Source organism: Eptatretus burgeri, chromosome 12 (genome assembly GCF_056783735.1).
Source record: "Eptatretus burgeri isolate ZD-2024b chromosome 12, Ebu_testis_v1, whole genome shotgun sequence".
NCBI lineage: Eukaryota > Metazoa > Chordata > Myxini > Myxiniformes > Myxinidae > Eptatretus > Eptatretus burgeri.
The window spans coordinates 33805994-33822564 of NC_140972.1; the positions used below are offsets into that span (position 1 = coordinate 33805994).

General features: G+C 47.1%; 2 protein-coding genes across 4 annotated transcripts in view; one reads left to right on the plus strand and one right to left on the minus strand.

The window, feature by feature from the left end:
- MRPS30 (mitochondrial ribosomal protein S30) overlaps positions 1–16571 on the plus strand; it is a 54302-nt gene that overhangs the window by 18855 nt on the left and 18876 nt on the right. The window contains exons 3-5 of one of the 3 annotated variants that reach the window (XM_085850084.1): positions 3979–4090; positions 7387–7563; positions 10054–12394. In XM_085850084.1, the coding sequence (XP_085706210.1) occupies positions 3979–4090; positions 7387–7563; positions 10054–10064 (300 nt within the window). In that variant the 3' untranslated portion in view covers positions 10065–12394. Of the gene's footprint in view, positions 1–3978; positions 4091–7386; positions 7564–10053; positions 12395–15258; positions 15834–16571 lie in introns of those variants that run through there. The other 2 variants (XM_085850082.1, XM_085850083.1) reach the window with 2 other exon arrangements.
- LOC147015389 (N6-Methyl-AMP deaminase-like) overlaps positions 1–16571 on the minus strand; it is a 36940-nt gene that overhangs the window by 6514 nt on the left and 13855 nt on the right. The window lies entirely within an intron of this gene.

Sequence of the window (16571 nt, forward strand, 5' to 3'; positions counted from 1 at the left end):
GTTTTGACTTAATCTTGACCGGTGGCCTACTGAACAGTGGCAACTTGTTCTTTGGAAGTGTTTGTGTGATAGGTGTTGTACACTGTTCCAGCCTTTCTCTCACAAACTTGGTGTACTGCTCCTCACCAAGAGTGTTGATCCTTCTCACAGTTTCAGCCACTTGGGTGTCTATGATGTCCCTTGTGTGAATGACTAGTAGGTCTTGACTGTGTTCTAGAAATGGATTCTCCATCTCTTCCAGCACTGTCACAAGTGCCTTAACCTCCTTCAGGAATGCTGCTTGCACTCCAGGTTGCTGATCATGGTGATTGTGTCGAGTGTCACCAGCACCATGCTGTTGCTTTGTGGCCTGTTGCTCAAACTCTGAAGTGATCCTTGCAATTTCTGGCCCTGCTACCATCCAGCGTCTGAGTGCTCCGGGATTGCCAGCCAGTCCAATAGCCCCACCAGAATCTTTGACCATTGCACATCCGCCTCGAGCACACCCTCTGAGGGGCTTAATAACTAAATTTGCCACAATGACACCACTCGGTATTCATTTGCAAATTTCAACTGATTGCTTATTTTTTGATAAATTTTTCCCTTGACCTTGACCTAAATTCATTTCCTTGAATTCTGACATTCTCAAAGGTATCACCAAAAGAATGGGCATCCCCAATTTAGTTTGAAATGACACCGTAAATGTTTTTCTGCACAGTCTGGTTCCAAAATTAAGGACGTTTGTGTGGTGTACTGGGCCTGCGGGGGTAGGGTGTGATGCGGGGAGCGTGGTGGAGGCGTGGTTTTGGAGTGGTTTTGGAGTGGTCACGTGCCTGCACGGGATATAGGAGGTCGCGCCGCCTGAGGCGTTGTTGTAGCCGTTGTGGTCTGTGGAGCCTGTAGGTCGTGTGGCTGTAGAGTGCATCGAGTACGTGATAAAGTGGAGTTACGGGCATTGTACGCTCACACTCTCGCTCGTGGCAATAAAGCAGGGTTGTGCTATCCCCTCGCTCGTGTCTGCCTTGGCGCACCTCTACCACGACATTACATTTGGCGACGAGTCTGTTCGGATCGGCGTGTGCAGAGTGGTTGGGTTACTCGGATTGATGTGCAGTTTTGGCCGGGGCGATTGGATCGCGGCAGCGAGTAACTCAGCGCATCTCGCGCGGTTCGAGGTCTACACCGGGCGAGGGTCCCGGAGGAGCGCATCGCGAGTTTCGCGCGCCGCACGCACAGGCTTCGGGGCCAGGCGTCTCGCCGTCATGGACAGCTCGAGAATGGCTAAAGGTCGGGGCACGGCGCACGGACGCGTGCCCGTCTTCATCGGAGACAACGTCGAATTGTTTTCTGAACAGTTGGGCTGCTATTTCCACGCGAATGCTGTAGACGATGAAAGCAAACGCAAATCGATCTTGCTTGCCTCGCTATCGACGGAACATGATTGGCTGCTGAGTGATTTGGTATCACTTCATTATCGCGCGCACGGTTTCAGGGCGGGTCGGGTCCTGCAGCCTGACGTCCCGCCGGCGCCTGCGGGTCACGTTGAGTGGACGACGGCCACGCTCGGAGTTCGTTTTATTTCTACTTTGCAATCAATTAAATTCTCTACGTTTTATTTCTACGGGAATGGTTTCTGCGAGGTCACGGCTAAAGGACGAGGGCATGATGTTCAGCTCAGACACGGCGGCGGACGTCGCACAAGCTCTGAGGAATGTCTGGGGTCTCGATGGTCGGTGCGCAGCAGATGGTCCGAAGGTCAGCACGGTGTTCCAGGCGTGCACGGCCGCGCACACAGTCTTCGGCGCTGGTCGTGGCCGGACGTAGCAATGCAGTCAGTCGGACGGCGGTCTGAGCACTCGGGGACGTCTACGGTATGTGGGCCGAGAGTCGGTGCCCATCATAACGGCCATGGATGGCGGTGTGCGAAGCGACCCTTACGTCCCGGGTCGAGTCTTACAGCCTGGGTATAGAGATCCCGGCGACCCGGAGCGGGAGATGCTGCCGATGTTGACCCCGTCTTCAATTGGTCCGCAGGTCGAGATGATTGGGGCACTGATGCTGCCAGTGTTGGGCCGGAGGTGACAGGACCAATGCCAGTGGAGGTCGAGATGTTCGGGGCACTGATCGGGTGTCGAGTTGAGTCCGCTCGTGCTACCCTCGCATTGCACACGTATGCCGGTGAAGCGCTGCCGGCGGTTGGCGGAGCACACGTCTTGGTTGCCCATCAGGGTCGGTGGGTTGCGCTCCCGCGGTTCGTGGTGCGAGGGGAGGGGCTCGCAGTTCTTGTTTCGGAGTTCGTACCTCCAGGTGCACCTGTGCCTCCTTCGGGGCACGTACCTCCGGTTGGGCCCGGGCCTCCCTCGAGACGCGAGGGCGAGGTTCTGGCGACGGGGGCCGCGACGATGCAGCGTGGGCTGCCGTTCATTGCTTCCTGCGACGATGATGTACGGTTCTGGAGCAACGGGAGCCATGCCAGCCGCGATGAGCTCTCGCCCTTCGGCTGCGCTCATGATACAGTGTGCGCCCGTGTCGTTCAGGCGATTTCAGTGGGGAATTGGAGCGAGCCGGTCGCGTTCAAGAAGTATTCGGATCGCGACCGTCGACGACAAGCAGGTAATCGCAACGTCGCGACGACGACCGAGAGATGGACACGTGATGTGATTCATGGGTTGCTGTTCGTTGCGTATTTGATTTTCATTGCTCGAGTGATGCAGTTTAGCGTTGTTAAAATAAATGCCGACAGTTCGTGTGTGAGAATATGTTTGGCTGGGATCAATCGATGGGATGTTCGATATGACCGATGTGATATGAGGGCCTTGGGGGTGATCGTGGCAAATAAAGAGGTCTTTCTGGTCTCCAGCTGCGAGGGCGGTCCACGGGTCGCTACCCTGTGATGTGTGGGGATTATATTGGGAGAACGCGCTGTACGAAAAGGGGAGTATGCATCTGCGCAGACGATGTTCTTGTTGCTTTATGGCATGACTGGATGTGATGTGTGGTTTTGTATGGGATTGCTGGGACTGCAGCCGACTAATTGCCGGTTCGACTCGCGTGTGGGTCTCGGAGATTGACTCAGAGCCGGGGCTGGTTCGCTGTTCAGCGTTACCCCCACCCCTGGTTTCGGCAAGGTCAGACGTGCCTGGCGCCCTGGGATGCAACTCTCTGTTCTCGCCAAAGCCGTTCGGGCGTGCGTTGGGATCTCGGCTGATTGTAATGCGTGGGTTTGTTATGGGGTTGATGGTGCGCCCAGCTGACGGCACTGTTCACGCGGGGCACCCAGCTGACGGCGCGTCACCGCCCAAGGTCAGACAGGTTTGGCGCCGGGCGGCACGAACCTCTGTACTCGCCAAGGTCTGCTGCGCTGGCGCCACGGGGCTTCCAGACAACGAGCTTCCGGGCTCAGAATGTTTATCTGATTCGGGTCTGTCTGGGGGAGATGTGCCGCCTTGTCGGCCGGGGGCGTTTGATGGTGCCGGGGGAGGTTTGCTCGGGAGGTCGTCGCGACCTCGCCGGAAGGCGTGTAAGCATGAGCCGCCTGGGGGCGCTTCTGCTGCGTAGCGATGCTGTGCTTCCCGCCTTGCTTCTTGATATCTGTAACGCGGTCAGGGTTTTTGTGGGTTCGTCGTGCAACTCAGTCTTCGGGACCTGTCATCGCCAAATGTAATGTCGTCCCCCCGCAGGCCCAGTACACCACAGTTTGAACATTAGACCCGGGTGACGAGCGGTCATCTTGGATTTGACCTCTCACTGTCCCCTCAGAGGTCAAATCTGACTTCCCTCCACATCCGAAAATAAACAATATGGTATGACCAAACTATTCAAGAAATTTCATGCTTTTCTCATAAAATGCACAATTTGTTAAAATATGAGAGCTTATTCGCTGAACTAATAGGTACCTGTCTAATTACAATTTAAACCTACCTACCCTATCTGCTGTCACTACTTTTCCTCCATGTTGCATGGCACATTGTGTTGACCCCAATCCCAATCTGTTTCTAGTTTGTACCACTTGAGAGCGGCCCCTCCATGGAGGCGGAAGTACCAGACTATCCATGGCATCCGAGTCGAATCCCACTTTTCCAACGGCAATATGAAAACAGGATATTCACTGGTAATATTACTCGAGGACAATTTACTTATTATCTTTGCAAGTGCAGGAAGGGAAAGGGAGAGGGCAGGGGGGAGTTGAGGGGTTTTTGGGTGGGGGGAATCCGAATCCGGATCCCGATCTGAGAATTTTAGGGGAAAAGGGAAAGAAGATGAGGGTTATTGAGTTGTTTGAGTGGTGTCAGGTGCACGTGTATTTGGAGAGGGAAAGAAGAGGAAAAGATTGTTGAAATATAATGTATCAGTAGGGTGTAGAATGGTTAAAAGTCCATTTTTAAAAAAAAATGTATGTAACATGTGGGTGCACTATTACACACACACTGCAACACCATTTTTGGAAGAACATGAACACTTGATGTACCAAGTCTTTATTTAATGGTTAGTCATAGATGTGAGCCATAGATTCAGTTCTTAAATACAATCACTCCAATTGCATCAAGAGGGTCCTTCATTGTCTGAGCAAGCGCATTTTGTTATACTTGGCAAAAAAAAAAATCACCAAGTATGTTTGTCAGTAGCGTCTGTCTGTCTGTCGCACAAATTTTGGCCACAGTTTTCGAGCAACCGTTCTGAAATTTTTTGTGTGTGTACGTGACCGGCCAAGGAGAGCAACACTTCATTTTGGTGATTATCCGAATGCAGATCCTGATCTGAGAATTTTTCAAGTGATTCTTCACCAATGAGAGATCGGGCCAAAATGATATAATAGCACAATATCTCGAAAGGTTATGGATGGATTCCAACAAAACTTGGTGGACAGGTTGGAAGTGCCACTTGGAGGAATTGATACAACTTTGGTGAAGATCCGAATCCAGATCTGGATACAAGAGTTATTTAATTTTCAACTGATTCTTCACCATTGAGAGATGGGGCTAAACTAATATATAGCATGATATCTCAAAAAGCTGTGGACGGATTCGGATGAAACTTTATGGACATGTTGGGTGTGTGATAAGGACGAATTGATTCGATTTTGGTGAGGATCTGAATCTAGATCCAGATTTGAGAATTTTTCAAGTGATTCTTCACCATTGAGTTCCACAACAAAAGTAAAATGTCAAAATATGTCGTGATGGTAATCCATAAGAGGAGTGTGGTGTTGTGGCATCGTAATGTGGTGTCATTTCTAACTTATTTGTTTTTTTTAAAGATTTCATCCCTCTGTTTCAACATTTTTTTTTTCCCCTCGGTGAAACCAATGAGAAGGTGGGATTAATGGTGGCCGTTAACATAAATACACTCATTAGTCCTCCCTACATTGAAAAGAAAAATGTTGTAAACCAATTTGTGACCTACAAACAAATTTATTTACCAACAGGGCTCACGTGATGAACGCCAAATGAGAAGCTGTGATACTGCAGCGATATTTCAGAGTAAAACGACACCATTCCTGATCATCAGCATATAAGAATACCTGTGAAATGTCTTTCCACAACTCTCCCGTAACAGATTGGAGCAGTTTTTTGCCACACAAAATGTCATTTTAACATTTGTTTGGCTTTTTCAATCTGGGACACGTTCACAACCACCTTGATCCGTGAGGCGAGTCAGCCCAGTGTTGCTTCCGAAGATGGTGTCAGTCGCGTGACCACGAGCTCACGGCGGTGACACTTTTCACGGGTTGTGAGGATTGTATTTGTTTTCACTATTTTATATATTTTGTTATTTTGGTTGGATTAAATCCATTCATGTTATTAAATTGTTTTAATTCTTGTTCCAGTTGATTTGGGTGATGGTTTCGATATGTATTGCTTTTGAAGTGGTTCTATCCAGTGTCCATTCCCCCCCCCCTCACAATCCTGGGCTACTTTGATTGAGTCCACATTTACGTCCGATTTCTTTTCGTAATATAACAATTAATGTTTTATATATTTTTTAATTTTGGGTTGCGTGCACTAACCCAGAGACAAAGTAATTTCTTCTCGTTGGAATCACCATCATGGCTTCAGCAGTTATTGAAGTAGGTCGGGCTACAGTTTTACATTGTTTTTAGAGGGAAACAACGAGAGGAAACACAAATTGGCGATTTAGCGATCTCCCGATGTGGTACATTAGCGATGTATTTTGGTGTCTTCTTAAGTCCTGGTAGTTCAGAAAACACTCGAATAAAGGTTATGGCTTTTAAATGCTCATGACTTCACTCTTGGCGTTTATGAGAGTATCATTGTGCACACATTTGATTGGGTGGCCATTTTTTTCCCCAATATCATCCCTTTTTATGGAGTACGACCAACCTCCATGATAAGAGTTGGGGGAGGGGGGCGAGTAGGATAGATTTACACCCTTAAATAGGGAACTGTGAGCTAAGTTGTACGTAATATGTGCACTGAGGAGGCAGTGATTGTCATCTGTAGGGGAGTTGAGAGCAAGTCATATTGTGTCGACCTGCTGTTTAAGCGAGATGAGGGCTTGTGGATATGATGAGTGCAAGAAGTGCTATACATGCACTTCAAATGGGCATATAAAAGCTACGGGTGTGACGGGGAATCCCCCGACTGACTTTTCATGGAGGATGGCAAACCCGGTTGTATGGCGAGCTGCAGAGGGTCCAGGATGGAAGTGGGAAGCTTTTGTGGAGACTCCCGACCCCACAGCGGAACGGCCATTTGCAGGACCAGCCATGTGTTCGTGAGTGGGCAGGACCAAAGGTTTAAAGGTGCATGTGTGGAACACATTTATTAATGATATGTTGCCCTGATGAGCGTCTCCTTCTCATCTTTGTCGCTTGGTATCGTCACCTCTTTGGTCTCTCCTCAGCGACTGTTTATGGACGCCATCGCCCCACTCATCTTCAGTCATCCTGTACCCCACCAGCCTGCGTTATCGGCCAGACAAGCTCATGCCTGCCACAAGCCCCCACCTTTCCCTTTGTCCGACTGTTCACGGTTTATTTTTAGCACCTTAGGTAGTAATTTATTTATTTAGTGTTTAAGCATTGGTTATTAGCATGTGTCATTCCTTCCCCTACTTGTCTGTTCTCGACTGCAAGATCTGCCCGTGTTATGTTCCTTTTTAATAAACAATTTTTAAGATAAGGAGAGTGTTCCCACATTCTGCCTTCGTGCGTGCAGCCGAACTGCCAAATCCATTTATTATTCGAGCGATCCTTGGGGGAGGTATTGCAATCTATTGAACACTGTACATTTGGTAAGCCCGGCGATCTTCAGGGGTTGACCAAACCCTGGCACGACGGCCGACATTGGTCAGACCTGTTGACACGACAGTATTCTTCATGTATGTGATTTTTGATGTGCATACTTGCATTTGTAATTTTTCACTGCTTGGAAATTTTTTACACAGGTGTCAAGACTGAAGATCAACACTGCTATGGGCATACCCAGTTCCACCTCGTGGCAGATCGGCTTCACAGGCGCAGCCTCATCCTCAAGGGTCTCGAGGATCAGATAGAAGTGCGACTTCGTGCTCACGGAATCTTCAGTTTGTTTGCTTGGACTGCTGCACAGGCATTGTATCAGGGTAAGGCGAGTTGGAAATTATTTTACCAAGGTTGCACTTAAGTCTTGTCCTTTGTGGGTTTGTTGGATGTCATGTTGCATTTAAGATGAGTGTTTGTGATTTAACAAACATTAAAAAAAAAGATGGATGACCTGTTATCCCGATGAAGAGGAATGATGAAAGGTTAACAACTTGTGTTGGACCGCTTTTTTGGAATCGCATCTTTTTTCAGGTTGCCCTTTACAGACAGCACTTCAATCCACCCTCACGAATGATGAAATATTTGATCTTGTGATGAAATTGTCTTTGGCGTAATGTTGCCTTATGACTTGTGACACCACTCAGTGACGTGCATGCTTTCATTATCATCACTTCCTCGTTTGATAACATGGTGGAACCCTTTAATTCCTTACTTTAGCAACCAGATTTGCATTCTTTTTAAACATTTCCAGTAATTTCAAACGATGACACAGTGCCGTGACTGCTCTTTTAAAGGTCATAAACAATATTTTGTGCAATGTAGACCAAGGATCATCTTCAATGTAGATATTTCTGGATCCAACTGCTGCTTTTTCCACAGTTGATGATAATGTATTACTGGACCATCTTCAATCCTGTTTTCATATTTCTAGACCTGTTCTTGACTGGTTTAAGTTGTCTTGCGGATCATACATCTACTTGTACTGCAAACTTTACTAGATATCATCATCAGAGACACTTACTCGATTTGTCAGTGTTCCGCTGGAATCTGCTCTTTTCTCTCTTGTATGCGGCTACTTGGTACGATTTTTATGGGATTTTAATGTCTGCTTTCATTGCTACACTGATGATATGCTGTATTCTGCAACCCTGTATTGCTGTCTCTGCAATTGAACAGGGAAGTCTGTGAACTTTCTCAAACTCAATGGTGATATTTGGATATCCATCCATTGAAAAAAAATATATTGTTGTAGATGTCCCGCCCGTCGGCGTGCGAACGACCGCGTCTAACCAATAGCAGTCGCTTCGCCCACCGAACGGACAATCCAGTCGTGACTTTCTGGAACAACGCCAGAAACCAGTCACGGGTGGGTTTTTAATCCTACCACGGCCCAGTCCGTATTCTACCCGCATGAAATAGGGTCAATCGCCGAATATCGATGTACCTAAGTACCCGCGCGGGTAACCTACCAAGGGACCGTACCTCGGCGAAGGCTTGCTTGGAGACGAACCGCTTAAGCTGTCCGTTCTGTTCTGGGATAATCGAGCGGGTATTATCGCCAGACCTCGCCGAACCCGATTCTATTTATCGGCTATTTAAAAACCAACTATATTCTAAGTGCAAGATGGGGCAGTTCAATGAGGGGATGGACGCAACGAACAGGTTTACATTCACACAAGGACATTTATTATAATAAAGCACGTATGCAATTAAACAAGGCAAAACACGCATGCAATTATACAAACAACAAAAGAACTACAACCGTCTGCTTATTATGTAGTCACTTGCACTTAACAGCAGTTCCTACTTATTAGACGGGCCCACGGACACACGTACGCACACACCCACACACCCAAGAAATGGTGGCAGAGGCCTTTAATAACGAGCTCCAGCTCGGAGAACAGGTGAGCTGAAACCCAGAACCTATCTCGAACCTCTCCACCTCGTGTGGTCTTCAAGTTGTTCGGACCCGGGCGAGAGCGAGAGCGAGCTGGATCCAAATCGCCGTGAGCTGCGATCCTTCCCGAGCTCCTGCGAATCCTCCCGCGCTTCTCAACACGTGCTGGTACTCTCCGTATGTGTACTCTCCGTGTGTCGTGTAAATAAAGTGCATTAATGTTGAATTGTTCCCCGTTTCGCTGCGTCCTTTCCTTCGTTTGAATCTCCGTCTTGCTCCACGTAAAGGGTTCGTCGTGGGCTTAATACGCCCGATAATTAATCGGAACCGTCGAGGCCGACGATAACACCGCTCGGTTATCCCGATAGCACGGAACGGACCGCTTAAGCGGTTCGTGTCCGGAGTCGGCCTGCGGCGAGGTACGATCGCCCGGTCTACCATCCGCGTGGGTACTTAGGTAGGTCGAGTTTGGCGAACAACCCTATCCTACGCGGGTGGCCGATTGGCACGATTGTGGTGAGGTCGAAAGGCCCACCCGTGACTGGCTCCGGGCGATAGTTCCCAGAGGGTCACGACAGAATTGTCCGTCCGGTGGGCGAGGCGGCCGCCATTCGAGTCGAGCGGCCGATCGCACGCCAGCGGGCGCGAATTCGCAACAATATATATATATATATATATATATATATATATATATATATATATATATATATATATATATATATATATATATATATATATATATATTGGAGGTTACGCTTTGGTGTTGGACTATGTCCAATGGAAATCGGGAGAATGCTCGTCACACTCCATATTATGAAAAATTGAATGATGAATCTATTACCCAAGTGATTGATCTGTTTGCATACCAAGTTCATTGCGTTCATACATGCTTGTGCTTGCTGGCCTCTTCCAGGTTCCATATAAAACAGGGAGACCATCCATCAACAAAATTAAGCCCGGCATGAGATCGCTTTGCCGCTTTTTTCATGCTGCCCATCAACCAAGCCGATAACGTGATATGACAATGCAATATCAAAACCACGTACCAACTTGTAGCGACGTGCATGCACGATGCACTTTCGTTTGCTGCCTTTTTACTCCTCCCTGTATTACTCCCTAATTCACCACAAACTAAATTCTTATCGTAAATTATATTGAACTGGATTGTAGCAAATCTCAGAAGGCTTCAAGTGCATTGCGTTTGTAGTCCATTGAAAAAGGACCACGCTTCTTCAATCACTTCATGAAGATTTTCCAATACTATTGACGAAATGAAAATTATCACAATGCTGTTTTATATCCCTCTGTTTACTGAAACTCAGTTATTCTTGTACCCAATGGTTACTCCCTTTAAAACTTGTCTATTGTTCCATCATTATAATAATCAGACCATGAAATGCCCAAAAGTTCGAGGAGCTGCAAGTGAGAATCCTTTTTTTTTTTCTGCTGGACAATACAAGCATACATTTTGTGATTTAACTGTTTTTACATATTGCTCAGTAGAGTCACTCATGACTCGGTAAAATTGTTTTTCTGATATTGTACATTAGTTACGAGGAGTGTAGTGATGCGATAACATTTCTCAGCTTCAACTATGAACCGAGCTGCCATCAAATACAAGTCGTATTCACTTGAAAGATGACGCAGGTAAACAAAGCAACAACGCGTTGCAGCAATGAAAGCATTAATCAAAGTTTCAGTGATCCTTAGATTGAAGCATGAACAGAGTGACAGAATTGTGCAGATGGAAGAAATTTTTTTAGAAATATTGTTGCAGTTGAGGAAATTCGCAAACCACCATTCAGGTCCCGTAGGTGAGATATCTCTGTAAGTACATGTGTAGTTAGCCCCAAACCCGTTGTTTAGAGGGAATAAATGTGATTCATTCGGGCTGCGACCCTTTGAGATGGCCATTTTTCTGTTCTATCTTTATTTTGAACCAACCACGTCTCAACCGCCATCACACAACAACCACCAACCACAACGCCGCTTCACAACAACAACAACGCCAACAGCCACGATCTTGACCTTCACAACTCGCTCCCGCAAACATCGTATCACCGCCATTCCAAACGTCGCCATGGCCATAAACCACCACAATAAACCCTCCACCACCTTCACTTCTTCTCCTGCGGCCATTCCCGCACCACTTGTGAACGCCGAGCGTCAGGCTGTCCTGGCCTCGTACGGGACGCGTGCCGAACCGCGAGTGCAAAGTGCGGGCTTTCCGAGGAGAATTCGGATCAGGAATGATACACGCCCACTTCTGATCCGTCCAATCAGCAAGCGCGGGGCGGTTTGGCCCCGCCTCCAGGCGCGTCGGAGTAGAATCGGGATATGCAAATTCTCGGATCAGGGGAGACTCACGCCCCTTTTCCTCCGTCCAATGGGCGAGCGTGGCTCCACCCCCGAGCTCGTTCTGATCCAGAAATTTGCATATGGGTTCTCCTGCCGGCCTATAAAGTGCCGAGCGCAGGGTCGAGTCGGGCTCAGTCAAGTCAGTTTTGGAGAGCAGAGTGTGGCAGCGGCAGTCAGTTGGAGAAGAGTCAAGGCGAGTTTGAGAAGAGTCAAGGCGAGTTTGAGAAGAGTCAAGTCGGGTCTGGAGGAGAGTCGGTCTGTCGGGGTTCGGAGTCTGTCGGGGAGCTGCAGAGAGAGGAAGCCTGGAGCCTGGAGCGCGGTCGAGGTGATTTGCTGCAGTCGGCTGAGGAGAATTGCGGAGGGGACCAGATAGCTCGGGTCCGAGGCAAGGAAGACGGCAGTCGGCGACGAGCTCGCAGTGGAATCGCTCGTCGAGGGACCCAAGCAAGCAGGCTATCCTCTTTCCCCAGAGCATCAACGATTGCCCCCTTTTTTCCCCCCGCGCTGAGATAGTGCGAAAAGGGGGGCCCCGTTCCCACCCCACTCCAAGCAGTGCCAACGAAACCCGCGAAGGAGCGCAGAGTCGGGGCACCGCCGCGCCGCCACATTTGCAGCTCATCGCAAAGACACGGGTAGGATCCACCCGGTCTCGCGGCCCACAGGCCCCGTCTGCCCCCTTGTCTTTGAGGGTGGCCCTTTTCTTTTGCTTTTGAGTAAATGTGTTGCTGGTGCCGTCTGTAAAGTAAAACTGTTTAAGTGTTGCCGTGTGCACGCGTATTCGGTAGTAGATCTGCATTGTTGTGTTTCTTTTGTAGCATCTGCTTTTGGTGCATAATTGTTGTAATTGTATATGTGTGCTCTCCGTGTGCCGCGGAATAAATGTGCATTATGTTGAACTGTTTTTCCCGTTTCGCTTCGTCTTTTCTTTAATTGAATCTCCATCTTGCTTCACGTAAAGGGTTGGTAGTGGGCTTAATACGCCCGATAATTAATCGGAACCGTCGAGGCCGACGATAACACCGCTCGGTTATCCCGATAGTACGGAACGGGTCGCTTAAGTGGCCCGTGTCCGGAGTCGACCTGCGGCGAGGTGCGATCACCCGGTCTACCCTTCGCGTGGGTACTTAGGTAGGTCGAATTTGGCGAACAACCCTATCCCACGCGGGGGGCCGATTGGCACGATCGTGGTGAGGCCGAAAGGCCCACCCGTGACGAGCTCCCGGCGTTAGTCGGAGAGGGTCACGACAGAATTGTCCGTCCGGTGGGCGACGTGCCGCAATTCGAGTTGCGTGGCCGCTCGCACGCCGGCGGGCACGAATTCGCAACAATATGTTGAATGCAGGCAAGAGCTGGGTCCATCGTGACACCCTTATTTGAAAGTGGGGAAGCAAAGATCAAGTGGTGATCCACAAATATTACCTGGTGTTAGATTTTTTTTTTTTTTTTTTTTCAATGGATGGAGAGCCAAATATCACTATTGGGTTTGAGAAAGTTCACAGACTTCCCTGTTCAATCGCAGAGACAGCAATACAGGATTGCATAATACAGCACATCATCAGTGTAGCAATGAAAGCAGACATGAAAATCCCATAAAAATCGTACCAAGTAGCCGCATACAAGAGAGAAAAGAGCAGATTCCAGCAGAAAACTGACTTATCGAGTAAGTGTCTCTGATGACGATATCTAGCAAAGTTTGCAGTACGAGTAGATGTATGATCCGCAAGACAACTTAAACCAGTCAAGAACACGTCTAGAATTTCATTCCAGTGTCTGTTGAATTCCAACACAGGCACACCTCATTCTACTTAGTGAGGTACTGATTAGGTGATCACCTGAACCAAATCTTATTTAACAAGGAAAAGTATGAAAACCACTGCTGTGGTCATCACTATCCTCTTGCAATAGGACCAGCTGGATGGCAAAAACAGTGCTCGTAGTACCTCAAAAGTAATTGGAATCAAAAAAATAACTATTGACCATGCCAAAAGAGTTGAAAGGAAAAGTTTTGAGTGAGGAAAAGAAGGGTTCAATTCTGGCTTTACTGGCAGAGGGATACGGTGAGCGTCACGTTGCTTCCATCCTTAAAATTTCAAAGACTGCGGTTCATAAGAACAAGGTCAAGCAGCAGACATTGGGTACAACAAAGCTACATACTAGCAGAGGGCGAAAACGACTTTCCACTGACCGGGATGACCGCCAACTCATTCAAATGTCACTCAACAACCGTAGGATGACATCAAGTGACCTACAAAAAGAATGGCAAACGGCAGCTGGGGTGAAGTGCACGGCGAGGACGGTTCGAAACAGGCTCCTAGGGGCAGGGCTGAAGTCGTGCAAAGCTATAAAAAAAAAAGCCCTTCATCAATGAGAAGCAAAGAAGAGCCAGGCTGAGGTTTTCAAAAGACCAAAAGGATTGGACTGTAGAGGACTGGAGTGAGGTCATTTTCCCTGACTGGTCCAATTTTCAGCTTTGCCCAACACCTGGTCGTCTAATGGTTAGACGGAGACCTGGAGAGCCCTCCAAGCCACAGTGTCTCGCACTCACTGTGAAATTTGGTGGAGGATCGGTGATGATCTGGGGGTGCTTCAGCAAGGCTGGAATCGGGCAGATTTGTCTTTGTGAAGGACTCATGAATCAAGCCACGTACAAGGTTGGCCTGGAAGAACACTTGCTTCCTTCTGCTCTGACATTGTTCCCCAACTCTGAGGATTGGTTTTTCCAGCAGGACAATGCTCCATGCCACACAGCCAGGTCAATCAAGGTGTGGATGGAGGACCATCAGATCAAGACTCTGTCATGGCCAGCCCAATCTCCAGACCTGAACCCCATTGAAAACCTCTGGAATGTGATCAAGAGGAAGATGGATGGTCACAAGCCATCAAACAAAGCCGAGCTGCTTGAATTTTTTTTTTTTTTGCGCCAGGAGTGGCATAAAGTCACCCAACAGCAATGTGAAAGACTGGTGGAGAGCATGTCAAGACGCATGAAAGCTGTGAATGAAAATCAGGGTTATTTCACAAAATATTGATATCTGAACTCTTCCTAAGTTAAAACATTAGTATTGTGTTGTTTAAAAATGAATATGAACTTGTTTTGTTTGTATTATTTGAGGTCTGAAAACACTGAATCTTTGTTGTTATTTTGACCAGTTGTCATTTTCTGCAAATAAATGCTCTAAATGACAATATTTTTATTCGGAATTTGGGAGAAATGTTGTCAGTAGTTTATAAAATAAAACAAAAATGTTCATTTTACTCAAACACATACCTATAAATAGTAAAACCAGAAAAACTGATAATTTTGCAGGGTCTCTTAATTTTTTCCAGAGCTGTGAATATATATATATATATGTGTATATATATATATATATATATATATATATATATATATACATACATATATATATATATATATATATATATATATATATATATATATATATATATATATATATATATATATATATATTTGGTGAACAATTTCACTGCAGGTTTTCCCTTTTGAAAGCCTTTTCCGAATGACTGTTAGTGACTTTCCCATTGTACTCGCTGCTTCTTCACCAAATGCAATCCAAGAAATCTTCAATGAAAAGTCCATCAAGATATTTGTTTGTCTTTATCATTGCATGTCCAAGCCCACCTTTTGGTGCTTGCTCATAAGTGTACCTTTTACATTTCCTAACATTGCATGTCTTCCATGGTCAAAGGGAATTATGAAGATTGTTGAGCTCAATTAAGTGTTCTCCTTCCTTTTCTGCAGGATTCTGGGCTGATGTTGATGTTGATAGACCATTCACATCGCAAGCCATTATTACTGACGGACACATGTTTTCATTCTTCTGCTACCAGTTGAACACACTGGCACTGGATGTGGAGAGCGACGTAGACAATCCTCGCCGTAACTTGTGCTGGGGAACCGAGAGCATGCCATTGTACAAAGTTGCAGAGGGTGATCAGATTGTGGATCTTGATGAGAAAACATTTGCATTGCTCATCAACTTCTTGCTTAACAAACCTCGTACTGATACAGGAGTGGTCAGCTCTGTGTGATTATGGATAACAGCTCTCCAGAACTGCTTGAACAGTGTCTTGTCTCATTCGTTTTAGATTTAAACGACTTCAGTGTTGTTATCATGTTTGTCATTCACCAATTATCAAGTTATTAGGAGATGTGCAATGTACATATGTGACTTTACCAATAAAAGAGCTTAAATGCTTGGATAATTTACTTTTTCTCCTTCACTCGGACATTTACTATTTAAATGAAAAAGCTACACGTATATTCATGAGTAGACGCTTCATGTGAAGCAATTACCAAATAAAAATGGCAACATCTTAGAGTCTCTAATTGCAAAATATTCATTTTTTTTTTTTTTTGTATACCTTGGTCGAGGCTCGTATGAGAGCTAACACACAACTCACAGCAAGCAGGCATGAGACAAGAGGGGCGGGAGTGGAAGGGACAAACAGTGGGGAACAGACACATTAGGTGAACTGTGGAAGGGAGAGGGATGGGGATGGGACGGGGAACATGGCGAAGAGAAGATGGACATTTCAGGGACTTTCAGGAAGGAAAGCAGGAGAAATGAAGGAAGTGGGCTTGGGTGGATTATTGGGGGTAGAAAAGATCGAGGATTTGGATGGGGGAAGATAAGAGGTGGTGGTGAACAGCTGTTTTGAAAGCCTGGAGGGAAGAATGGGAAAGAATAGAGCGAGGAAGTTTATTCCAAAGGCGGGAAAAAAGAGGAATGAAAGAGTGAAGATGAGCAGTGATTCGTGATTTTGGTAGTTTTACCAGAAGGGGGTTGTTGGCGGACCTTGAGCGCCCTGTGGAAATGTGGTGGGGACAAATCGCAGAGAGAGCAGGGGGGGCAAGGCTGGAGAGGAGTCGGTAGAAGACAGAAAGACCACCGACCAACCTGCGGTGATTGAGTGAGAGGCCCAAAGACTCAGCTTCATTGCGGGAGATGCCGATGATCTTAAATGCCCTGGTTTCGACAGTGTGAAGCCGAGAAAGGTGGGAGGCAGGAGCACCAGCCCAGAGGGGAGAGCAGTACTCCATCAGGCTACGGA